Below are 26035 nucleotides of genomic sequence, written 5' to 3' on the forward strand. Positions count from 1 at the left end.
AGTGTTGTGAAAGTGCTGAACTCTGTAGCAGGAATGCAATGACAGGTCTAGACCTGAACTTCCGCGTTAAGCAGGAAGAAGCCAACAGTCAGACAAATGCAATCTTCAATCTGCTCGCACACCCAAAATCTGCCTGCATATGACTTTAATTTTTGGTGCCGAGCTTAATTAGGGAATCGTCTTTCGAAGTGGAGCTGATGTCCATGAAGCTGTTATCTTGAAACTTAGTGGCGAAGCAAAGGATTAACACATTTTAAAAAGGTGAGTTTCATCTCTGTTTGGATGTTGTGCCTTTGGATATAACGGTAACAACCGAAGCTGCTTTCCTCTGAACGCAGAGCGAGAACATTGTTCGTTGATGTCTGAGCACATTACAAGTGAGGATTGTGGTGGCTGTTGTGCTGAAAAACAAAACAAAATAAAAAACAAATGAGAGATTTGTTTGTAATATATGTATATTCAGCTACAGCAGAATAATTTAGCTTGAGGACGTTATGTACAGATATGTTGTAGATGAGAATCTTAGACATCCTGTCAAACTTTGTGAGTTACAGCGCGCTCTGATAAAAACTCTCAAAAGGTTTTGAATTTAATAGTACGAGAAATTAAAGAAAACTCTTTTTAGAAGATTTTTTTTACCATGTTTTAATTTGGTAAAAAGAATGTAAGTTCATATCTTTCCAACTGGGTGGACCCCACTATCGTCTCATAGTGCTGCATGACTCAATAACCACATGAAACTAATAGGGCCGGCCTCTTATATTAAAGTTAATAGTGCTGTCAGTTTGTTGTTGATGACAGGAACATTTTGTATATTTGGCTTGTGGCATTTTTGGTTTTAAATCATGTCACAAAAATATGAAGTGAATTTGTTATGAGTTTAACTGAACGCATTGCTTTCAGAGCGATGGATTAAAAGGCTTTTGGTCAAGGGGGTGTTTGCTTTTTCTAAGAGATGTTAAGCAAGAAATTTTATTAAGGGTACTGAGTGCAGTAGGTTTGAGTCTGATTTGAAACCTGCTTCAGCAAACATTAGGGTTCTGATTCATTTTCATACTCTTCAGTGGTTTGTGCCTGCTGCTCAACCTCTAATTTGCCTACTTTGCAAAAAGAGCACATCAAGTCTCGTAAACACATCTGCTTAAGAGCCTAGCACAGAAATATGATCCGATCATACGAGGGAGAGTTTCTGTATGTTATGGTAAACACTGGAGTTGATGTCTGCTTTTGATTTTCTACCCTGGAGCTACATATGTGTGGCATGTAAAAGGCTGAGATATGTATTTGAGATTATTGGGGGAGGGGGTTTTCTAGAGGCTATAAGCTATAAGGTGCTTTTAGATTTGCTGTTTTTTATTATAAAAAGTACAACAGTACAGTTGCCGCTTTTCACAATGCGCTCATTTGACGCCCAACAATAACATTTAAGAACGCCGATAGGTCACAAATGCCTTTTGTCTGACAATAAAATAGTGAAAAGTGTGAAGAGACAGTGGCACAGTTTTGTGAATTGAAAGTGTGAAAATGTGACTAGAAGTTCACAAACATGAACTCTGTTGCAGTAAATTGATATATTGAAAGGCACATAAAGCTACAGAGCTTGCAGAGGAAAAATTCCTGGTGTTATTAGTTTGGTTTCTTTGTAGAGCTATTACTCATTCATAAAAGGGACACTGGGGTGACTTTGAATAGTTTAGCTGTTCTGGTCTTCAGCTTTCAAGTTTGCAATTTTTTCCGGTTACTGATGATAAAATCTTTGGCCAGATTTCTTTAAGAATCCTTTAAAAGTCTGATTTTAAACGGTGCTTTAATCATGGTCGTTTCCTTGTGAGGTATTATTGACTATTTGGTCAAATGTAGGATTTATTGTGTTTTCTGTGAACAGCCAATTTATACAACTCCACAGATTGTAGAAATAATCAGTGTAGCTTCCAGATCTAAAACGCATTTGTTCTAGTAGCCACCAGGGGGCGACTCCTCTGGTTGCAAAACGTTATGTTTTAAACCCTCATTTAATTTAATGCAACACTAACTTTATTCATTATGTTTCCATTTATAGTAAAGTAGATGCTGAAGTTGGGTATATTTCACAACCTGTCAACATTGTGTTTGACAAATTGCTTGTTTTCAAATTCACAAACAGCTACTGTAACTAGGTAAGCTCTGCCAAAGTACACCAAACTCATCCCCTAAAGCTTGAAAAGTTAGAGTACATTATATTCATTAGTTTCTTTCAAAAAAAAAAGTAAAATTTCAAAGGTGGATTTGGTCATCTTTGACCAAATCTAGGATACCTTCAAGCTTCAGAATCCCCCGTCCTTTAGGTCACGTTTGAGTAAAACTAATTAGTCCACCCATAATCACACTAGTGGTGCTGCAATGACTCTGAGGTTAACACCTTTATCTGTGTATCAGCTGCAGGATCACACCTACAAATAGCACAGAAAAAGTCCATTCTTCACATTGTGTCTGAGATATCACTCCACTAATGCACACGTCTAAGACACTGAGGAGGGAGTGTGTTAAAATTGGGCCGATTTGTTTTCACCAGCAGAAGCCGTCTTGTTTTCACGGTCTGTTCCTTCTCACTTCTCCTCGCTAATCTGGGAGCGGTTCATTTCATGCATTTGGCGTCAAAACACAGCCTCTCAGCAAAATCTGATTGACTGACTAAACTTCTCTTCCAGTGACTTTAAAACTACTAACAAAAAGTAGCACCAGACGTTCAGAGATGGTGCGTTCTTTTACTCGAAACGTCTCACGCCGACCACGTATAGGTGAAAAAAAGTGACATAATGAGAACTGAGGAAGCAGTACCATGAAATTTGCAGGCAGCTGCTTGTGTCACCATTTCCGATACCATTTCAACATTGCAAGTTCCAGGAAGTTTACCAGTTACCACTTCCTCCTGGGGGTAAACCGTTTGTGTAAAAGGTGGAGGATTGCGCTCACGTGCTATAGCAGTGAGCCCCACATATGTATGTCACATGGAAATTATGGTGCACAAACAAATTCTATCAGTGCGCAGAGGCGTTTCAGTTTATGAACCGTGCGATTTGATATATGACACCAGAAGATTAACAGTTTCTTGTGAGCTTCCAACACGCAGCATCTGTTAGATGTTTCAAACAGTATTGATCCTGTATAAACTCTTTCCTGGAACACAATCAGTCACTCTTGTCTCCTACACAGTGTCAATGAGAGATGTACCCCTGTGTCTTTTAATTAAATTCCAGCAATTTATTTTTTTCATGTTGGATCTAAATGTCATTAAACACATTCCAGACTCTGTGACAAGTGAAAGCAGGGAGTTAAACTCTGCAGCATCGCCCAATATTTTCCTCTCTAATGGACGCTACCACGCAGCAGAGAAAAAATAAAGACTAGAAGATAGCAATGCAAACATCTGTGCAGAGAATCTCACTGCATGAGTTAAACCAATTAGATTAGGGCTGATTTAACAAAAGAGGTTGCAGCTACCCCCACCCTTCCTCTTGCACACCCAGTGAAACGCTTTTAATTAGTACTTAATTCACAAAACCAGTCAGAAATAAGAAGAAAATGCATTACATAACAGACTCATACACGTTGTCATGCTTAGTCACCCTCTAAAGACTCATACAGAGGCTGAAAAAACACAATAATAGGGTAGCTCTTTGATGCTAAGCATTCTTGCAATATGAGGTGTGGCTTAGACACAGTGAGTACAGCGCATCGGTTTCTTAATCAGTTTAACCACACCAAACTTGAGACTAACCCCAGCAATTTATAACTGACCTGAGGCAAACCGAAGCTTATATTCATGCAGTTTAATCACAGTCCGTCAAAATGAGTAAGCCAGCAACACTCGGGTTAGCTGGTAAAATGTCTTGATTTAAAAAGTGTTGTTTTTAAAAAAAGGTCGCACTTATTTTATTGCCTTTACTTTGAACATATTAACAGTGAATCAGGTGTTACTCAGTAACTGTGCTGCGCCATGCTGACATTGTTGTGACGTCAGATTACAATATTGAATAATCTGCATAAAACATTATGCAAAGTGGAGCTGTTTTTTTCACATTGACTCACATTGAGATGTTTAGATAAGCTGGATGTGTTTGTCATCGTCACTCTATCTCAGAATGATAGAAGGATAAGATCTGGCTAAAAGCATTAACTGCAGCTGAGTGTCATATTCTTCTTTTATATTGTTTCACAAATGTACAAGTTCTGACCAGTGAGATCTTTTGACCTGATGATGGTGCTAAATGCACTAAAGATTCAGACTCATTCTAATTCATTAATAACTGCATAGTCTGCATGTTAAACAAGAATATTTATATCTTTCCCTTCAATCTCTTCAGTAGATACGTAGTAAAAGTCATGGAAATCGGTGATTAATTTTAATGCAGTCTTTCTGGTAATACAACCAGGCACAAGCAAATGTTTACTTGTTATTTTGTAGCATTCAGGTCAGTAGAAGGTGAGAAGGTGGAACCAGTGAATCCGGATGGTTTACTGGTCATGAAACTCCTCTAATGAATTAATTTAGTAGTGACAGCTTCAGCAGTTACCCACTCATACCTTATGTTAACAAGCCTTTAGTAATAATATAGTTGCAGTCATGTGAAAAGTAGGCCACTACCACTATCCTCTTAAGAAGTAGCAGCCAGGTGCTGCTAACCAAATGCATTTGATTAACTGATCATGAGCAAGTAGGAGCATGTCTACAAAAGCAGATCTGAACTCTTCAGGTTTGTGTTAATGCAATGCCAAGGGAAAAAAGACATCAACGGTCATCTTAAAGAAGCAGTTGTTTAATTGTCCTTTAGTTTGTGAAAGGTTACAAGGCCGTTTCCACACACTCTGAAGTCCATCAATCTACAGTGAGAAAGATTATTCACAAGGGGATCGTTTGAATAATCTTCCCAGGAAACCATCACCCTGAGGTCAGATCATGCAATACTCAGAGAAACTCCAAAAAGAGCTACACCTCAAACTCTACCTCAGTTAGCATGTCAGTTAGCATAAGTTAGCAGAAGACTTGTTTGCATGGGTTTCCAGGAGAAAGCATGTTCTATTTAAAAACAGCATGGCAGCACTGTTTAGTTTAGAAAATTTGCATCTGAACAAACCACTCTGTATACAGAAATATGATCGAGTGTGTGAGGCCATCTGTCTCACACATGAAGCTTGGCTCGAATTTTGCCTTGAAATAGGACAAAGATCCAGAGCACAGCACCAAATCTACAACAGAATGGCTGCAAAAGAAAAGAATCAAGGTGTTGCAAAGACCCAGTCAAAGTCCAGACCTCAAGTCGATGGAAATGCGAGATCTTAAGAGAGCGGTGCATAAATGAGTGTCTTCAAACTCAAAGAACTGAAGCATTGATGTAAAGAAGAGTGAGCCAAAGTTGCATCTTTATCAATGAGAGACTGATAAAGTCATAAAGTTATTAGATTAGAAAAGATGGTTCTATAATTCATTGATTTATCGGCTGCACTTCATTTGCAGTACAGTGGTCATTATCAGAAACATGCTATACTAGAAGCAGAAGAATTAGGAGAGCCCACATGTAAGCAATATAAAGTAAGCTACCATTAGCACCACTTTAACTGGATGAACTCCCACTGACACCTTCAGTGTTTCTGTGGTACCACTCACGTACCAGCATATGGAAACAGGGACTCTGTTTTGACTGCACATTCCAGACCATCATAACATTTGCTTTGAGAAAAGAGGCTTCAAATAATACGTGCAGGGGAGACGGCCTACTGTGCATAATTACGAATGTAAATCTCAAGCGAGGCTTTCGGAGTGGTTTTCAAAAAAGGCACAGTGACCACGGTGGCTCCTCGGGCTGTTACTCTGCTTAAAATGAAAAACATAACCTTCATTATCCTGACATTTTGCTTCATCCATCCACAATGGGGGATGTATATAAATCTGTACCAGCCTGATGTATGAGTCCATTTTGAAACTTGATCAGCAGTTAAGAGCAATTTCGAGCTAAGCACATTGTGGAAGCTTGCATACTTTATGCTCTTCCACTTTCCTTAGGCATCATAATGTTGCATGCAGTTTTTTCTTCTTCTTCGTATAATGATTCAAACAAACACTGATCATACAACACAAAGCATGATTTCAAAATCCAGATTACTAAAGGACACAGCATAAAAAAGTCAACTCTGAATATGACAAAAAAGGCAACATAATATTTACTCGCTGCTTCACTCACTTGCTCCAACAAGAGACAACATGTTATGGCAAATAATGACTGCCTGCAGTTATGCATACACACTTTGTTCCTTCAAGTCTGGGTTGGACATGTTTCGCAATATAGCGTAACCTGGGGAAACGTATTACATCTGCAAATACTTCACAGCAAAGTAGCAGCACTGTATCAGCACTCACTGCCTGCACTTGCCTTTAACCATGCAAATGGACATACCGTCTGTTTCATCTTCATTATTCAGTGCAGCTCATTAATACATATTATAAATATTATATTTTTTCACATTGAAAATAATGATAATTTCTATATCTGATTATTCTATTGATTCTTTCACCAGATGGACGACATTGACGCCATGTTCAGCGCCATGCTGGGGGAGATGGACCTCCTCACCCAGGTGACTTACCAGCCATTATTTGCCTATATATTGTTCTATATACTTATTCTATTCTTGTTGCTTTATAGCACAAAATACCCTTAGAGCCATCTTTTCAAAACACAAACATTGAATATGTAGGTAATTTTCAGTGGATGAATAATGTGATAGCTCCTGTCCGTTCTGGTGTGTATAGCAATTTACAAATGGTAAATGGTCTGTATTTGTATAGCGCTTTACTTGGTCCTAAGGACCCCAAAGCGCTTTACACTGTACACAATCATCCACCCAGTCACACACACAGGTGATGGCAAGCTACATTGTAGCCACAGACAGAGGCAAGGCTGCCGGACACTGGCACCACCGGGCCCTCTGACCACCACCAGTAGGGTTAGGGTGAAGTGTCTTGCCCAAGGACACAACGACCAAGACTGTCAGAGCCGGGGCTCGAACCGGCAACCTTCCGATTACAAGATGAACGCCCAACTCTTGAGCCACGATTGCCAGCTAGACAAGTTGTAGCTGTGACAACAAAATAAAACAAAGACAAAACCAAGAACTGAAAGAGGAAAGAATGAGTGGATGACGCGTACCCAGGCGCACCCTGAAGATACATTTTTCTGCTTCTTTTTTCCTCCAGTTTCCAATATCTGAAATAAGCGGGTGTCACGTTTTCATCTCTTTTTCTCCATTTAAATTTAAATATATTTAAATTATGTTGTATAGAATGTATTAAACATGACAGGATTTAATATGATACCAATAAAAAGTAGCAGAGGAGCTTGTGCCACTACCACATTTTCTGTTAATGAAAGGCATAAATCTCAATGTTCATGCAGCACATAGACAAAAATAAATTTTTTTGTTCAAGCTGCCCGTGATTAATTATCTCGCCTAAGGACTTAGAGATACTTTTCTTCTTCAGAGAAGATGACAAAGTAACAAAAACCCACCATCCTTAACTGAGATGTTCGTGACTGAGACGAAACACACTTTGTGGTCATGTAAGAACCATAAATACCACCATTTTCTGGAAGGGTGGGTTAAATGGCAAAACCCAACCGAGTAAAGATTACGCCTTTTTTTTCTCCCTCTTAGTAAAAAACCCCATTGATCACTTTAATGTTTTCCATCTCAGTTCTTCCAAGATGGGGTGTCATGTTGTTCATGCAGTGGGTACACTCTCACTCTTGCCCCCCAAAAGAAAAAAAATACAACTCTGTCCTCTGACATAATGCTTTAGAACAGTTTGGTTTCAGAGCGCTCAAACATGAAAGTGTGCTCCTCTGCGGTGGGGGGTGGGGAAGTATTTTGGCTGTGCAGAAATTGTATTTGCGTTCTTACAACCACACTGCTTTCTTCATTCTTTGTCTCAGAGTCTTGGAGAGGAAATGGTGCCCCCTGAAGCTCTCTCCAACACAAAGAAGGAAGTCAACTACTCCATCGGCTTCACTGACCTGAATGGTGACTTCACATTTTGACATTATGTGTGGAAACACTACAAAGAGCTGGGCGTTGAGCTTTTGTGCAGTGTCAACACCCGAGTTGTGCAAGGGTGGGATGTGTCGTGTGCTTGCTCAAATTAACAAGAAGTAGCATGGAAATACACAAAATAAAAAATAGAAAAGGTGCACTTCCTGGCAACTGAGGGCACAGATTAAAGTCTAATTACTCACTGTTTGCCTCTGACTTTAATAAGCTAAAAAAAAAAGCTGCAATAATGTTAGAACAAGGTCACAATATCAGCTGGTGTTAGCATTTAACTTTCCCTTTTTCTTCGTTCATTGTAAATGCCATTAAATCTTGTTAGAGTGAGTTGATAGGCTGTGCAGCACTTTATAACAAATGCCTGCCTTGAAGGGCTTTGCAAATGGAAAATGTCCTTGATATAAATAAACTATCAATCACAACAAATGGCTATGTTTTATAAAAGACTATAATCTACATGCGCTCTTGCAGCTCAGTAAGGCTGTGCCCAAATGCACGAGTGCAAACTGTTAATGCCATCCACTTTAAACTTAGCAAATGTATTACTGGGGACCAGAGTACGTGCAGCACAGAGTGAGAGGTAGATTAAATAAGGTGCTTTCACATTTGCGCTAAAGGGTTGCTAAAAGTTGCCTGCTCCACTCTGTGTGTAGGGTTCAATCTCACCATCAACACACATATGTATTTGGCTACAAATTTAACCATCAAAACAATGTGCAAAAGTTTTAATCTAACCTTAACGTATTTCTATATTAAGATAAGACAAGACAAGACAAGATTAGATAAGATAAGGGGTCAGGGGCCTCCTGAAATGTTTTAATCCTTAGGCAGAGGTGTAAAAAATACTCGGAAAAAAAGGGGGTTGGTCAAAGAAATTTTGATATGTTATCAGTTTGATCCTCACATGATCCCACAAAGATAGTTGAATAAGTACATGCCATTATTTTTCAAATAATGGTATCTGTAGTTAGCAGTGAGTCGAACAAAATTCTGTCTCGAATGCAAACTTTAGCGACCGTTAATGCAATTGTAATTGTAAACGCAACATCAGACTAGATGCTATAATTGCTCTGTGTGGGATGATGTTTATGCAGACTGGCCTAGTTATTAGGGGGAGATACATAAATAATAAATGGTCATACAGAGCTCAACACTCAATTACTAACAATACAATTATTATAGTAAGATTTATTTATTGTCTTTGGTTTCCTGTGATGAGCAGTTCTCCAGAGCTGCAACCCTTACCTTGAAAAGCCACAGTCACACACATTAGTTAAGTGAGAATGGCCTCAGAGCTGGACTCTTTTCATTACTCTTTAAGCCAAAATAAAGTAATCCAGGTTGCACTCGCTCCAAATCAGCAAAGGCAAATTATTTTTGACTGGTCTATAACATACAGTTACTTTTCTTTATAAATGTGTTAACTTAATAATGCTTTGAGGAATCTAAATACAGGACAGCCTACAAAAAGCAAAACTAAAATTTGCATGCAGACGAAACTGTTGCTTCCTCTACTGAATTCTGAAACTTGATTCCTCAGTGGAGCAATATTGGGAACATGAATGAGGAATAAAATGAAAGAACTCCTTTCATTGACTTTGTTTAATAAAACATAACTGAAAGGGGAACTTGTTCAAAAAAGGAAAGTTCTTCATAATTAGGGAAAAAAGGCAAATTACTTTGAAAAAGGAACAAAAGGAAATTCTATCCAACAATATTCTCTATTGAGTTACTTCCTGACAAAATGTTTCTGCTTCACCAGAGTCCCTTCATGAACTGGAGGGCAATGACTTGGACGCACTCATGGCCGATTTGATGGCTGACCTCAATGCAACGGAAGAGAAATTGGCAACAGAGATAGAATGCTTGAAGGCACCGTCAGCGTCTCAACCAGACTTCCCACCACCGCCCAAGGGCCTGAGCATCGAACCTGCCCCATCGCACATTTCACCGTCATCTGCAGGAAGCAGAAGCAGCAATGTTAGCACTCCTGTCCCTTCTGCTGCCTCCTCTTTAGCACCTCCACCTCCTTCTGGTGCAAAGCCCACAACGGTGAGTGAGCCCACATGCAGCAATTCTGCAAGTTTAAACCAGAGCATTAATCAAGGCTTGAGAGAGCTAGTTTCGAGGGCAGTGCCACAGGTCAGAAGGAAGAACCGTTTGTTGAGCTCCTGGTAGAACGAATCAACAATGTCACAATCTTTCTTTTATTTGCGCATGTCTTGGTTTACCATGAGTAAATGCTTTATAAGCCATGCGTGACAAGACAGTTTTACAACAAAAACATCACCAGTTTCCAGCACATAAATTTAAGATGAGTTTTGTATGTTTTTGTGAAACCTGGAAGAGTGGTATTGCTCTTAACGGTGAGATCATAGCAAAGTCGTTCCTGGATGGAGGCATCTGTTACAGTTACAGAGACGTGTGAGGCGAAACAGCCGAGGGTCTGTCTGGAACAGATCAAACACATACGGCAATGAGAAAAGTGTAACAGGATCGATAGCAAAGGTTGGGCTTGGAGTAAGGGAGGTAAGATGTGACAGTTTTGGAGGGGGGGAGGGGGGGGAGGTAGACGGGAGCTTATTGCTTTAGCAGAGGTTGTTACCTCATCTGTCTGAGGTAAAAACACCAGCTGTGCTGAGGCAGCGAGTGCGTCACTGTAAGGTAGACGTGGACGAGTTCATTAAAGTTGCAGTCAGGATTTTCACGGGTGATTGCATCTGGAGAAAACAGTTAATTGAGATCTAGCAGGTAGGATTTAATGTCCGAGATGGAAGTCTTGCATGGAGATTTCAACACCCACACAGGAGGGGATGAAGTGAAAACAAGACATTACACCTCTTGAAAAATGTTGAAGTGCTACATCACAGAGATAGACTTGCTAGAGTTTGATCTTCTGACTCGCCCTTGGGACCCTTTCTGCAAACTAGAAGTACGTGTCATTACTTTCTTTTTGACACAGATACGACTGTCTTTGCACAGTGAAATATGAAGCCACAAACAGCAGCCAGAAAAGTTAACCCTAATCATTGGATCTGTATACAGCTTTATGCAACATAAACCTCCTAAATGATGTATAATGATGAGAGCTATAGAGCTGACTGGAACTGGTTCTATGGAAAAAGACTTTGAGTCGGTCACTAATGAGTCACAAAGGTCTCTAACCAAACAATCACGTTGTGTATTGTTTCTAAGGCCTGAATCCACACATGTAAACACACCTGAGGCTACACATAGGAGTGGTTCCACTTGAAAGTAGGACCTAGGTGGGATGATAGGCTCAGCCCCCAAACACTTGACTAGTGTTTGGAAGAGATTGTGGTTTTGTTAAAGTAAACAGTTTTACAGCAGTAGATAATAATAGAAAGCTCCATTTTCTGAGCTTCCAGTGGTGGTACTGGTGTACTAGTGTTGAGCTTTGCTTCATTTAAAGGTGAAGATATACTTTACATGCTCTTATTCGCACAGATGTTACGTTCTGCCTTACAGTAAAATGAGCTATAAGTCATAACAGTATTCATAAATGATCTAGTGGGTCATTTTCACATTGAATCACACCTTGAGAGTGCGTCACTGAGGTTGCTCCTAGTTCAAGTGAACTGCAGTAATCTCATTAACCTACACATGTTGTTAACCTCAGAACACCCCATAGAGTGTCATTATATGGAGTAATACTACATAATGCAATTAAGTAAGAGTTGTCTGCTGGGAACTTTGTGTTTTACACCTTTGATGTACAATATCCCCCTCCTCATCATTAGCCCCGTTAAAAATTTAAAAATGACTCACAGAGATGTCTCATGCTTTCCTTTTTTCTTTTTCTTTCTTTTTTTTTTGTTACAAAACTGCAATATTTTTTGTTGTGACTCACTTTATATGATAAGAAAGGAATTTTTGGCAACCTTTATTTTAAATTAAAAACTGTTTTCCTTGAAATTGTATATTGTCGAACAAATACCAGATTATAGCAGGATACACCCTAAATAGGTCGTCAGTCTGTTAAAAAGTGAATTAACACATTTTCTTTATGATTGTGAAGTTTGTTAATTTTCTTTTTGGTGCTTACATTGTACTTTTCTAAAAAAAAAAAAAAAAGTTGACAACCATGTACCATCTCATCCCTGTGGACATCTTATTCAGGAGGAGATCGAGGCGCAGATGAAGGCAGACAAAATCAAACTCGCTCTTGAGAAACTAAAGGAAGCTAAAGTTAAAAAGGTAAGACAAGCAAACACCGACTTCTTGTTTTGCCCTCTGAGCTGACGTCCACTGGCAAGAGTAGAGACGTATAGAATTACAGCTACCTGAACATTACTGTAAAAGAGTTAATGGTCAAACATAGCATGGGTTTCCTTTCCTTTTTTCTCTTTTGGAAGAGCCATCAATCACAGTAATGGATGGTTACTTTCATCCAGCCAACATCCCGCAGGACAGCGTGGTTTCCTGTTTGGGGGTGATATGTGGACACTTTCTCATCTTCAAAGCAGCATTCAAAAGCTCAGACATGTGTTCTTGCATGCAAAGCTACACTTCCAGAGCAGCAATTTTTACACAAAACCAAACTAGTTTCACGCAGATGGCATGCCATTCTTTTATCATAGATGACTGTGACTGATACGACTGCCAAGTTTTACTCTTTTACTCGTGATTTGGCTCTTCGCAGTGACCTAGTTCCCTGTTAAGATGGTAGTTACAAATTCTTAGAAGTGAAAACTAAAAAGGAACTTTTTCTAAAAAGCCATGTGTGCGTGTGGAAGCTGAGGAAACACGGGCCACTTTCATATGGATGTGTGTCTCTGGGTTCATAGAAGAGATACAGAAGTGCCAGGTGCACTTCCAGGAATTTCAGCAGAAAGTGGTCAGAGGACCACAAGTTTCAGATAAGCCCACTGGTTTCTTAGCATGTTTGGGGATATTTTTTATAAGATAGCATCTTGGGAAGAGGAAGTGCTAGGAGGAAAATTAAATTTCCAGCGATAGTTCATTCAACCACATGTCAAAACCCGACTGTTTTTCAAGGGAGGGTGAAACTGAGTGACTTGTGACCTGAAGCTCTAAATCCTTTTGTGATAACATCTCTGAAACCCCCATTTTTATGACAAAAAGCAAGCAACTGGCTGACCTTAGTGCTGTGAAACTCCTCAGCTTTTCCAAAGCAGGATTTCTTACCAGATGAGAGGAATTGTGAAACCACATGAGCCTGCAGGGGGAAAAATGCTTTGCTCTGGGGCAAAATTAATCTCATCCAACACGCTGAGTGAGGTGCTAAGACTGCAAAAAGACAATAAAGAAGAAATTACAGCAAAGCTCGAATCAGAAGACAGAAGTGCTGATGCTCGAAGTCTTCCAGTAAAGCTAACGTTAGGAGACAGAAACATCCATTTACTGTGCATATCCTGTAATTAAACTGGCAAACAAACAAGCTGCATGTGCATAAAGGCTGGATTTAATGTCTTACACCTGCTGCTGTCCAACATGTTGAAAACCTTAAACTTAAACCTTTTGCTCTGTTTCTTGCTGGGAGTTAGATTAAAAGATGCTGGCTAAATCTAGTTAATGCTAATCTATACTGTAAATGGCTTTCTATGAATACTGTGAATGCAGTTCTGTACACAAGACAAAGAATGTGCTTGTTTGTCCAAAGATTACAAGAAGTATACAGTAAAAATGAGCTTTAACTCTTTTGCTTTGGCAAGCTAAGGTAAGCTAATCCAGTTTGCCATAAAAATAGAATTTTTAAAATCTAAAGTTGTGTCAAGAACACCAGAAAACATCACTTTTATATACTGGAATGATATTTTTTGTGCTTGTGTGGTAAAAAAAAAAAAAAAAATTTAAAAAGCTGTGTTTTTCTGTTTGACAGTTGGTGGTGAAGGTACTAATGAATGATGGCAGCTCCAAGACGCTGATGGTCGATGAGCGACAGAATGTCAGGGAAGTTCTGGACAACATGTTTGAGAAGTCTCATTGTGACTGCAATGTGAACTGGAGCATATGTGAGACCAACCCAGAACTGCAGCTTGGTGAGTTACCATAATATAGCATGTAAGCTACCATAGAGTAGATGCTATACAGTGATATGTTGATGGTGTTAACTTCTTTTAGGGTCAAATGACTTAGTCTGATGACCGGTCTGAAATTATCTGACAACCATCGGTTGCTAGAAAAAGATACATATTCCCTGACCGTTTGACAAAAAATGCTCCTGACTGGTTTGGTCAGTAACAAATTGCTGTGGTTGCATCAAGACACCATCTTGTCTGGAAACACTTGCTAAGTAACCGCTGAGCATTAGTGAACCAGAAACAGAAACCGTCGTGCAATTTGAAATGTGTTGACAGTTTAGCTTTTATCTTGAAGGTGATTCTCCATTTCTGGTTTCTGTTACACTTTAAATTTTTATTTTACTACTGCTCGACAAGTCAGTGTCTTACATGCAAACTATGGACAGCCATGGCAACTATAGCAATCATGAGGAGGTTTTTAGTGACCAATTTTATCAGCCAGCAACCTCCAACAGCCACTCACTAACTGGTCAGGGGTAACAGACTGGTGGTTGTATCATGGTCAATACAGGAGACAGTTCTTGATCAATGTGAGCATAATGTCACACCAAAAAACTCTATAGTCTTGACCTTTAAAATGTTCTCTGAATGAGTTTATGGGCCAAGTCACTGATTTTTATTCATAATGACTGAAAAGTTATGTCAGTTTTGTAAATTTTGGTTATTACAAGCGTCAGAAAGGAAGGAACCCTGTAAGGAGTCTGAAGTTCAAATCTCAGTCACTGTTAATTAATGGTAAGTCTAAGTTGAACTGAACAAAAGTTACAGGCACTATATGCAGAATAGCTCGGTCACATATTTCTAGGAGACTGTACTGTATAAAGCTGTGTGTCATCAGCATAGCTGTGGTAAGTGACACAGTGTCCGTTAGTAGAAATATATACTATATGTACCTTTAAAAATGCTGCAGTGAGTCTGATGGGAAATGCAGCCGCAGTATTGATGGAACCTTTATGGAAAATGATTTTAAGGCACCATTGCACTATGATTCAATATGTAGTTATTTCATAAGATATTTGCTGTTTTAAAAACCCGCAGACAGGTTAAGTGTTTTCAGGGGAAAATAAGAAATCTTTCAGTGCAAAGAAAAAGACGTTTGCGATTCGAGGAGCAGTTTGGAATAAATCAAAGAACTTGATCGCACGAATGAGTAACTACCTAAATGACATTGGCAGAAAATACAGAGAAAGATGTCAAAGTTGTGCTGACACCACTTCACCGACAAGTGACATCTGGGTAATTTAGTGCAGAAACGCCGCGGCAATAAGCAATAGCTGAGCAGCAAATATATCAACAAAACCAGAAAAACACAGTGGTGGTATATTACTGTGTTAACAACGCCAGACTTGTGTTTTTATATGAACTGTCAAACTGTCTCAAACACACTCACACACAAAAATATACACTCACTGTACAAAGTGGGATATTTCATCCTGGTCGAGATGATGGACTGTGTTTTTATTGGCACGGTGGCAGCCAAACTGCACCGAGCTCACAATGAAACACTGATCTTACTCCCATCCATCTCTTTCTTGCCCTCCTCCTCTCCTTTATATTTATATTCTCTGTCGCTCTCTTGCTTACACTCACACGAGGAGTGTAGACAGGTGGGTTTAATTTGCTGTATCGGACACTGTCAGTCATCCTCCCTGTCATGCGGAAATAGAAGCCTTATGATCTCAGGCCTCCGTCTGAGCTGTCTGTGCTATATTTACTTCGGCTGCTGGGCTGCACCTCCATTGGCGGTACCATCTGCTTTTTGTGTTTTCTTACCACTTTATCAGATTTTAACAGAGATAATTGGTGTTTTTAAATAGCCATTTTTCTATATCATACACAGAGATTTGTTTTATTTCATCCTGAAGCAGTTTTAATCAAATACTGGTGGTAAAACCATTAACTTTTGTGAGCAATAAAATATGAGTCGTTATTATTTTGCTTTAAAGAAATTTTATATGCTGTTGTGACGCACAAAATTAATGGCTAAGCGTTGAATTATTCAATTTCTTATTTTAAATTTGAAGATGAAGAATAAGAACATGTTAATCCACTGCAGTTTACATCTTTAGACATTCATCATAATTATATAACTTTAATAATATATTATTTTGCTGGGGACTGTGGTGTGTAGAAAATATTACTCAGAAACAGAAAAATCATAAATTGTTAATGACTGTTTTCAACAGAGGATAAATACACGCTTTTGACAACATGAGAGGACAATGGTACAGAATAATAAACTTTATCAGATTGGGATATATATCATTAGGTTTTTTTTCATAACACTTGTTTTAAAAACGTTTTCCTATCAAAGAATGTGTCTGTTAAAGGGTATAATACATGTAAAATAAAAATAAAATCTTCAACTAAGACTTTACTCTTGGTACGGATGGAATAAATCAACAAAGCACTCTCATATATATATCATACTGTACATAAAAGATGGACAAAACCACTGTGACATCACCTATTGGTTTAGACTAGATTGTCTAGATTGTCTTTTTCACAATAATTTTTAAATAATTTTTCGGACATTTTTGCCTTTGTTAGATAAAACAGGGAAGATTAGACAAATGTGGAAACCCAGTGAGCTAAACTACCAGTCATGACATTTACAAGTGAAGGTGGAGTGCTAAAGGTATCAGCTAAAGCTAACTAGCTTGACTGAACCTGCAATTTAGTTATAAGTGTCATATAGAGAAAGTAATAAAGTACTAACATATCACTCTCAACAACTCTGAAAAACAATTCTTGAATGGAGGAAATTAAATTCACAACAAGCCATATTATTTCTCAAATAATTACCGGTATACACAAATGCTCTTAAAGTAACAAATTAGATGAAATGATACCTAGCATGTAGATAGCAGCTATGCTAATGTTATCACCAACCTCTTATTTGAAGCAAACAATGCAAACGTCAAGCCTTTGTACAGTTAATACAGTACAATACAGAGTTTTTGTTGTTGTTTGTTCGATTTTTATACAAGACATGTATTTCAACTGTAAATTTGGGCATATTACATCAGCCACTGGATTTAGCCTCTCCATTCTGAGCTTCAGCATTAGCTTTTTGGCTGTCAGCACACTACATCATGATAATGAGAGAGACATGGCTTCGGAAAGATATTCCAGACACCCTGAATCAACTAGAAAGTTTTTTATGTGTACAAGGAGGGGGATTTATGTGTGTCTTCTTCTTTTAAAGCAAGCCGCAAGTGGCCATTAGAGGAACTGCAGGGTTTAGTAATGTTTTTAATCTCAATTTCAAGTTAAATTCCTCTTCCTTCATTTTGATTTATATTCCCACTTCTATTTGCACCTCATGATAAAGATGACATATCTGTGCTGCTGGTGCAAAAAATAAGAGCCGATGTGCGTTTTTCCCTTTGGTCAGCACTAACCAAATCATAGTTCTTGGCTTAAATTAGTCGTCTGACACACAGACTGCTATCTATAGTGTGCCAGCCATGCAAGAATTCCTCTGTGTGCGCCATTTGACTCACAGACACATGAGTGTTTGGGATTTTGTGTCACCTTTGGCTAACTGCACAGAAAAACAGCTCCAAAATGGAAACAGTTAATTCATTTTTAAACCCTTGAACATTACTAACACTGCAGCTGACCTTTAATCTTCTTCAGCAAAACGTCAAAGCAAATCATGCCCAATAAACACCCACAGAGCTCAACGAGCAACACCAGCTTTCCAGAAAATCTCCGCTGTCATACATTCACCCATGTGCTCGCCATGCACACTACTGAAAAGCACCATGTGGTTAATGCAGTTCAAAGGGACTTTTACTCCTAATAACTCACTCCAGCAAGCAAAGTCACACCATCCATTTAATGATTGTAATAGTCAAACTAGTCTGGAACCCTGGCAGCAATTTATTTAATGCCTACCTCTGCCTCAGCTGGTAACCCATAATTTGAGACCAGGGCTAAACTACATTCAAAGGGCCAGTATATGATGGAGATCTACAGCACCAGGCATGTGGGTGGGCAAAGGAGGAAAAAGGAGGAGAAGGAGGAGGAGAAGGAAAAAGCTCTTAATGTGTTTTGGAGGTTTAGTACCATTTAAAGTCCTGCCAGCAAATGCTGGAGGTTGGATTTTATTGGGTCCTCCATTAATTCAGCTCATTTGAAATAGACAATTGTAAAGCTGTGCGACTGACTTTGAAGCAAGTGCAGCTGATTTAAAGATTTCGCGATGGAGTGATCTACTGCGGCGAAGCATTTGTTTTGACTTGCTTCATGGCACAAAGATAAAGTCTGGCGTGCTTTCTGGTTTGAACAATAGTGCACCGAGAAAGTAAACTGGAGACAGTTTAATCTTCCAAAGTGGCTGAGCCAAACTATATCTCATGGCTGATTGAAGAGAGATCAGCTGGATTTACTGCAGAGATAGAAAGAAATAGTGCTTTACTTAAATGTGCTAATAATATCTGACATTCAGAACCACCACATGTTGCATGAAAGGACCAGCATCTGAGAACAAGGGAATAAAAAATAAATTCCTTCAGCGTGCTTTTCACCTCCGGCTCTGAAGACCTTGGACTGCTTTCTGTCATTTTAGTTTTAAAATGCAAAAGTGGGAGGTTACTCTACAGTTCCTAAAAGCATGGGGAAGACCAAGGAGGAACTTGCAGAGGCTGCTATGCATGTATAGCTAAATATATTAGCAAAAAATAAAATACAGAAGCTGTTTTTGTTTTTTTTTTATTTTTCAGAGCAGGAAAAGAAACGTATTGCTCTTTGAACCTCAGGCTGCTTTAGCTTTGCAAATGATGACTGTGTTAGAAACAAAAAGAGAACTACTTGTTTCCTTCCGTTGAATTTAAAACGGACCCCGATGAAGGTTCAAAGCAAAAAAATACTAATCTCACAATACAATTTTTTTTTTAAATAATGGACTTTTGTCCTCACCAGTCATCTAATCACATCCATTTAGATGTGAGCCTTTCTTGTCATTTCACAGGGTAATAATATTCTTTATTTCCACTGTTGTCCAGTGACAGCAGGTATAAATTTTAGTGATATATTAAATAAAGCTAAAATTAAGTAAGATGAAGCACCACATGGATAAGCTCCAGCATTAAAATCATGGCTTTTAAACACTTAATTAGAAGGTTTCTTTTTCTTTACTTTAGCTTGATACTTGATACTGTGGACATATGTGTAACAAGATATTGAACTACAGTTTTTTAGGAAGTAGACAAATAACATATCAGAATAGAGACTATAAATAGCAATATGTGTGTCATACGCTTGAGAGACTCACTCAGGTCTGGCTTAAAGTCGCTCTGGCCCTTTGGTACCTTAATATTCTCCAGTTCAAGCCTCTTCATTCCCCTGGTGTGACTTTGCATGGTGGAATTTCAAAAGCTAAACTATGTGAAGAATCTGTCATCTCATTAAAAAAACAGTACATCAAAATGACTCTTCTCCAGCAATATTTCACTATGAATGTGCCAGACTAATAAGTTATACATCTATTCTTTTCTTTTGGCAGAACGGGCGTTTGAAGACCACGAGAACCTTGTGGACCCACTCTCAGCGTGGACAAGGGACAGCGAGAACAAAGTACTCTTCCAAGAGAGACCAGAGAAATATGAGGTTTTCAAAAACCCACAGGTTGGTCTACTTCAATAGTTTCTCTTTTATAAACTATATGAACCTCTATAAATGAACACTGATAATAAGCAGCGTTCGTGTGGGATCTCACACATCCATTGGGTGAGATGTGGTGTGGCTCCTTATTCTTGGACTGAATTTGTGCAAATCTATCTGCACGTTGTTTCAGCTCTGCGCCGTCTGGTTGTTTTCACCTTCTCAATTATGCAATGTCTTTTCGTCCTTGCGGCACGACCTCTTACGTTTATGTCCACACTGCAGTATATCAAGCGAAACAGCTTCAGGCAAAAAAAAGGAGATCTTGGCATGTTTGTGATACAATGAGACCCTTTAATATCTTACAGTATTTAATGGATTCGGTCTGTTGGCAGAGGCAAACAGCTGGGTTGGAAAACCAGCGAAGATTTTCTCGTTTTTAAAGTATTCCATCATGTCTTCCATGTCTTCCAACAAAAGACATATCTCTTTCATACAGTATGTCCTTATTCATTTACTATTTGAGCTTTTGACATGAACTACCAAATAGATTTTCCCTCTGGGCTTTTCCTCACAATGAAAACATACTGGCTCGGACTATGATATGACGCCAAAGTATTTCACTCATACAGAGACAAAAGGGATTGAGACCCCGATGTTTTTTGTTTTTTAAAGGTTATATGACTTCTTCTGCTCTTTTAGAGAATGATATCCTTTAGTTTAATTCCTTAACCCTTAAAACCTTGAAGGTAGAGGAGCTAAAACTGCTCGTTTCAGACAGAGGATGAACCGACAAGCTGCATCAAGGCCCAGTGAGATAAATAAGCTTTTTTCTGAATTGTTATTCATGCAAACCTTCTTCATATGATTCCAAGAAGAAAAGAACTGAGCTGTAAATAAGTCTAATAGGTCCAGTTTAAGTTGTTTTACAAAGAGGTGGCCTAACCAATAAACCAACATGCCCGTCCCTAAAGCAATAATTCAAGCACTTTGTTTTGTTCCTGCAGAACTTTTATCTGTGGAAGAAGGATAAGACAACTCTCAGAGATATGAAAGATAAGGACAAAGAGTTATTAATACAGGTAAAACACACTCACATACAACCTATAGGTGTAACATCATCCATAAGGTGACTTTTTCCTATTAGTAACTTACCCTTTCATCCCCTCCTCATCTCTGCAGGAGAACTTCTGCGGGACTTCCATCATCGTGCCTGATCTCGAGGGGGTGCTGCATCTTAGAGAAGACGGAAAGAAGTCCTGGAAGCAGCGGCTCTTCCAGCTGAGGGCCTCGGGAATTTATTATGTGCCCAAAGGGAAGACCAAGGTCAGGAGTCAAAAGGAGAATGCAAGAGAGAAAACACACGTCCAACTGCTAATGCTCTGATTCAGCCGGCCTCAGACATGCTGAACAGAAGTGGTGAAAGATGAAAATCCCACAGATACAGAGATATTTTTGCTATGTCAACTGAAACCCTAATGAAGTGTAATATCAAGTTTTTTCATCTTTCCAAGGGACTGTTAAGAGTCTTTCAGCTTTATTAACCCCACTTTTGTGTTATGCACCGCTGGATATAACTGGGGTTATTACTCCCCCTCTGATACCTGCAGTGTACTTGCCACATATCTCAGATCTTTTGGCAGCTCCTGCTCCCAAATAACCATTTATGCATCACATTATACCCTGCTACTGCATCTGTAGGGTAGATATTGAATTTAGTTGGCACAGAAACAGGTAAATGGCAAAAAAGAAAAAACCCAAACCGAACAATCGTCTTTTGTTCCCTTTCAGTCGTCCCGTGACCTCGTCTGCTTCGTCCAGTTCGACAACGTAAACGTCTACTACGGCAAAGACTTTAAGAGCAAATACAAAGCTCCAACTGACTTTTGCTTTGTGCTGAAGGTAAGGCTGCATATCAATTCAGCTCGCTTCAAAGCCACACGCCACACGCCCTTTCATTGTGGACCAGATAAACGCAGAAGCTGCAACTTCCTTCACACTGTGTGCTACACTAAGTGCTGCACTATTTAAAAGATGCTAACCAAAGTGGTGAGCGTGGCAAGCCCTGCAGCTGCCTGCATGGCTGGAAATTTTCAAAAGCAATTAATACTTCGATTTAAAGAAGTGAAACAGCACCGTTTTGTCCTATTTAGTCTCAAAAGTGGCAAGAATTTTAAGAAACTTCCTACTTCTTGTAATCATTTACACAAAAGTACTTTTTGTCTATTTAAGAGTGATTTTAAAGTGTAATAGTGGCAGTAGTTTGAGGTACTTACAGTAATCATTTAAGGGTAAAAAATGCTGACGGACGCAAAAGCAAGAATTAGATGGTTTGCTGGTCAGTGTTAAAGGGATGTGAAAGTCTGCTTTTTTCTTTTCCCCTATCTTGTCTGGGAAACACTAGAATCAGCAGATCCCATTAGACTAGATGTTGAGGAGCAGAGCAAAAAGAGCTTAGAGAAGCAAAGAAACTGAATTAGCTTCAAGTGAAAGACAAAATACTCGAGGCTTGGGTTGAAGGGAATAAGGCGCTGCTGCAAGGGCAAACAGAAAATTACCTTTCAGAACTCCAGCCAGGTTTCAACTGGCCTCCTTACCTTAAAGTTAAACTTACAAAGTAAATACAGTAATAGCTGAAGCTGTTCTTAGCTGCCAGAATGTTAAATTAGCGTTTTGACAGATTGATGAGGTGGCGTTTATGAGCTGACAAAAAACTGCTGCAATTCAAGGACGACAACAGAACAATTTAGCCTCATCAATTTGCTGTTAAATATTCAGAGGAGCAGCCGGAGGTGATCTCTAATACCACCCCCATTATGAATAACCAAGCTTCTATAACTCATATTGTGTCATTACAAGGTAATTTAACTTCGGCTTCAGGGAGGGAAACAATAGACTGGGGGAATTAATGTTACAGTAAGTGTTTATGGTCATAAAGTTGGCATATGTGGATATCTTCTTGCATGGAAGCAACAACAAAAGCAAAACGAACATCAGCCTTCTCACTAGTCGCAATAATATTGAATTACATGATCCATCGGAGGACTGGTTTCTGTTCACACCTGCAAACAGAAATATCCCACAAAACAGGAAGTGAATATATATATTTATTATTTATTTGACTTGCACCAAACGATCTGCTTCTAGACCCACGCTGCCCCCTTATGGCTCTCTGTAATATCGAGGAGAAAGTAAACAATAGCAACAAGTAGGTCACAGTGTAGCAGGTTTAGCCTGTCGTTGCCTCAAAACTAGCTTAGTGTGCATTTAATATAAGTGACTGTCAATATATTTAATTAAGATAGGGTTCCTGTAATGAAGCAGATTTGTGCAGTTGGGTTTTTAGGACATAAATTATCATGGAAACTTCAAGCTAATTTCTTGAACTCTTTAAAATCTGTACATCTGAGCATGAAAACAGTCATGAAGACTCATAAATTATTAATGCTTTTATGAGAAGATGAGACCCTGCATGTGCATAAAACTGTTCAGGGTTTCAACTTACAATCAGTTTAAATCCTGATCAATCTGCCAGAATGGACACGAAGGAACTGGACCACTTACTGAGTTACACCAGCTGTTCAGCCATGGAAATCCATACCGTTAAGCTCCTGGTGCGCAGTTTTTGTGCTGATGTTAATGTCAGAGGAGATCTGGAGCTCTGCACTTACTGAGTCACCAGAGCCTTGGCCACTTGTACAAACTATGTGCCTCAGCAATCAGTGAACTTTATGTGGTTTGACACTTTGTGGCTGAACTGCTGATATTCCTTGTTTGCAGTTTGCAATAATCCCATTTACAGCCAATGGTGGAATATACAGGAGAGAAGAAATGTAATGAATGACATGAAAGACCTTATATTTAATGGTAAAATAAGTCCTAATTGGCTATGGGTTGTTATTTTCAGTTGTTAAAGTTGTTAAAAAACATTTCTTTGGACATCGCGAGTTTAATTTAGAAGGTGGGATTGATGCAATCCGGCTGATCACTTGCCACATATACATAACATCTACAGGAGCCATGAAAGCCTCTGGTCCACAGTTTTTGTGCTAATGCTAAAGGAGCTCTGTAATATTATGTGGTCTTGCTACAGTTTCTAAACACTACAGTTTGTAATAACATAACTTACAGCTGATCGTGTAATATTGAGAATGGAAGATATTTCAGAAACGAATTTGTTGCAATGGTGGCATCCTGTTGGAACATCCAAATTCATCATTCAAATTCAGTGAGCTCTTTAGTAGAGAAAAAACATCCTTCACAAATGTTTGTAAAGCAGATTGCACAGTTAGGTGCTTGATTTTATACACCTGTGGTGATGGGACTGAAAACACAAGGAATCAAAGATTAAAAGGTGTGGCCCAATGTTTTTTCCATGTGGTGTTTTTGATTGGCTGATCAAAAACGTATAAACGTATGTGGCTTTGCCTCTGCAGCATCCTCAGATCCAGAAAGAGTCTCAGTACATAAAGTACCTCTGCTGTGATGATATTTGGACCATGAACCTTTGGGTGACTGGAATACGGATTGCAAAGGTAAATATGAAAACTGTACAAAATACAGTTTTTCCTTAAGCAAAGATACAAAATCGGGTTGTCTTTTTCTTTTTCTTCAAGTACGGGGCATCGCTGTATGAAAACTTTAAAACAGCAGAGATAAAGGCTTCTAACTCTGTGTGGACGAACCGCAGCACTCCATCGAGCTCCAATCAATCAACGCCCTCACCCACAGTCAAAGGTAGCATGACATGCAATTTCTCCTTCACTGATTGTTTCATTGATCTGATGCAGTGATATTAGCACACACTTTTTCACTTGTACTGAAAGTTCACTTGAGTGTTTCTCTTCCTCTTCCAGCTAAATCACCAAACCAGGCCAACGGTCATGCTACCAAGCCGCAGCCAGGACCTATTTCTCAGGTAAACAGCACTTCATCAGAAGGGAAGCATTGGTTAGCCGTTATTGTGACTGTTTTTATAGTTTAGTCTATAAAAACAAACCATGCATAGGACAAACTGAAGCTAGCTCCTACATTTCCCATAATGCCATCAACACCATTTATCCAGTACAAGCCCTCTCCTCTTCTTTTGTTTAAGAATCTTTTCCCTTCCTGTCAATCTTATATCATTCAATTTTATTCTAACTTATCAGAATCCAGCTCCACCACCACCACCACCATTAGCCGAGGTCCTCCCCCCACCACCCCCAGACCCAGTGCTCCCTCCTCCTCCTCCTCCCATGGCTGCCAAGACTGCCTCAAAACCCACCCCCCCAAAGCGGAATCAACCAAACAACTTCCCTCCACCTCCACTTGATATGGACAATCTCCCTCCTCCACCACCACCTCCACCCACTGACGACCACTTAGAGGCTCCGCCAGACTTTCTTCCACCACCTCCTCCAGCTACTGGCTTTAATTCACTGCCACCACCACCTCCTAGTTTTGGTGGCGTGGACCACTCTCTGCCCCCGCCACCACCAGATCCAGTGTCTTTGCCACCACCTCCACCTGACCCAGTGTTTGTAGCTTCTGGGGCTCCACCACCACCACCACCACCTCCTCCACCACCACCTGCTGCTCCTGTCGCCACCCTAAGACCAGCTGTGAGGACCTCTGGGTCATTGAAGAAGGTTCCTCCGGCTCCACCAAAGAGGACTGCACCAACGCAAGGAGGCGGAGGAGGTGGAGACTTCATGTCAGAACTGATGCTAGCCATGAGGAAGAAGCATGCAGACCAGTAGCCTGAACAGAGAACTTGTGGACTATAAATACAGAATGAACTATGCCTGCACAGCCAACAACTTAATCAGCCTTTTCTCAAAGATGAAGCTAGTGGAGTTCTCTGTAGATTTCCCCTTTTAGTCATTCATCCTTTTTCTGAACAGCTTCCAAGACAAAAACGAGTTAACCTTTGAAAAAAAGTTCAGTTTTGAAAAGCATTTGAAAACGTTGGGCTCAAAAAGACTATTACAGTTTGCTTTGTCATGCTGTTATCATACTTCCATATTGTATATATATTTGCATACATAGCTGTAAATACTGTAAAAACACAGTCATTGTGTTACCAGTAAATATACAAGTTAGATAGTTTGTTTTCATTTGACTCTTCAACCCACCTAAATAAACCCTTGAATCTCCTGGCTGTGCTGCACCATCAAGATCTGTATTATTAAAATATGTTGTTGCTTTGCTGGACAAGTCGTCAGTCTGCCGCAGGGCCAGCACAGTCTAGACCTCATGGACATGGCTAAATGCTGTGCTTCCTCCCCTCAGACAGGCTT

At 39.4% G+C, this 26035-nt stretch overlaps 1 protein-coding gene across 1 annotated transcript; it reads left to right on the forward strand.

The window, feature by feature from the left end:
• On the forward strand, nucleotides 1-25908 carry apbb1ip (amyloid beta (A4) precursor protein-binding, family B, member 1 interacting protein). Its single transcript, XM_082546578.1, has 14 exons — nucleotides 1-261; nucleotides 6553-6612; nucleotides 7968-8055; nucleotides 9842-10131; nucleotides 12220-12297; nucleotides 13943-14102; nucleotides 19657-19778; nucleotides 20762-20836; nucleotides 20937-21080; nucleotides 21546-21656; nucleotides 24191-24289; nucleotides 24371-24491; nucleotides 24611-24672; nucleotides 24905-25908. Exons 2-14 carry the CDS (start codon nucleotides 6553-6555, stop codon nucleotides 25493-25495), a joined length of 2001 nt encoding a protein of 666 aa, XP_082402704.1. The 5' UTR covers nucleotides 1-261; the 3' UTR covers nucleotides 25496-25908.
• Nucleotides 25909-26035: the final 127 nt, after the last annotated feature.

This window comes from Aulonocara stuartgranti, assembly GCF_965226115.1.
Source record: "Aulonocara stuartgranti genome assembly, chromosome: 9".
NCBI classification, from domain to species: Eukaryota; Metazoa; Chordata; class Actinopteri; order Cichliformes; family Cichlidae; genus Aulonocara; species Aulonocara stuartgranti.

What these genes read in the sequence shown, in the direction of transcription:
- apbb1ip (XM_082546578.1), top strand. Translation starts at nt 6,553, where the DNA reads ATGGACGACATTGACGCCATGTTCAGCGCCATGCTGGGGGAGATGGAC. An exon ending in CTGGAATACGGATTGCAAAG is followed by an intron (nt 24,290 to 24,370) that starts GTAAATATGAAA and finishes TTTTTCTTCAAG; the next exon opens with TACGGGGCATCGCTGTATGA. An exon ending in AGCCAGGACCTATTTCTCAG is followed by an intron (nt 24,673 to 24,904) that starts GTAAACAGCACT and finishes CTAACTTATCAG; the next exon opens with AATCCAGCTCCACCACCACC.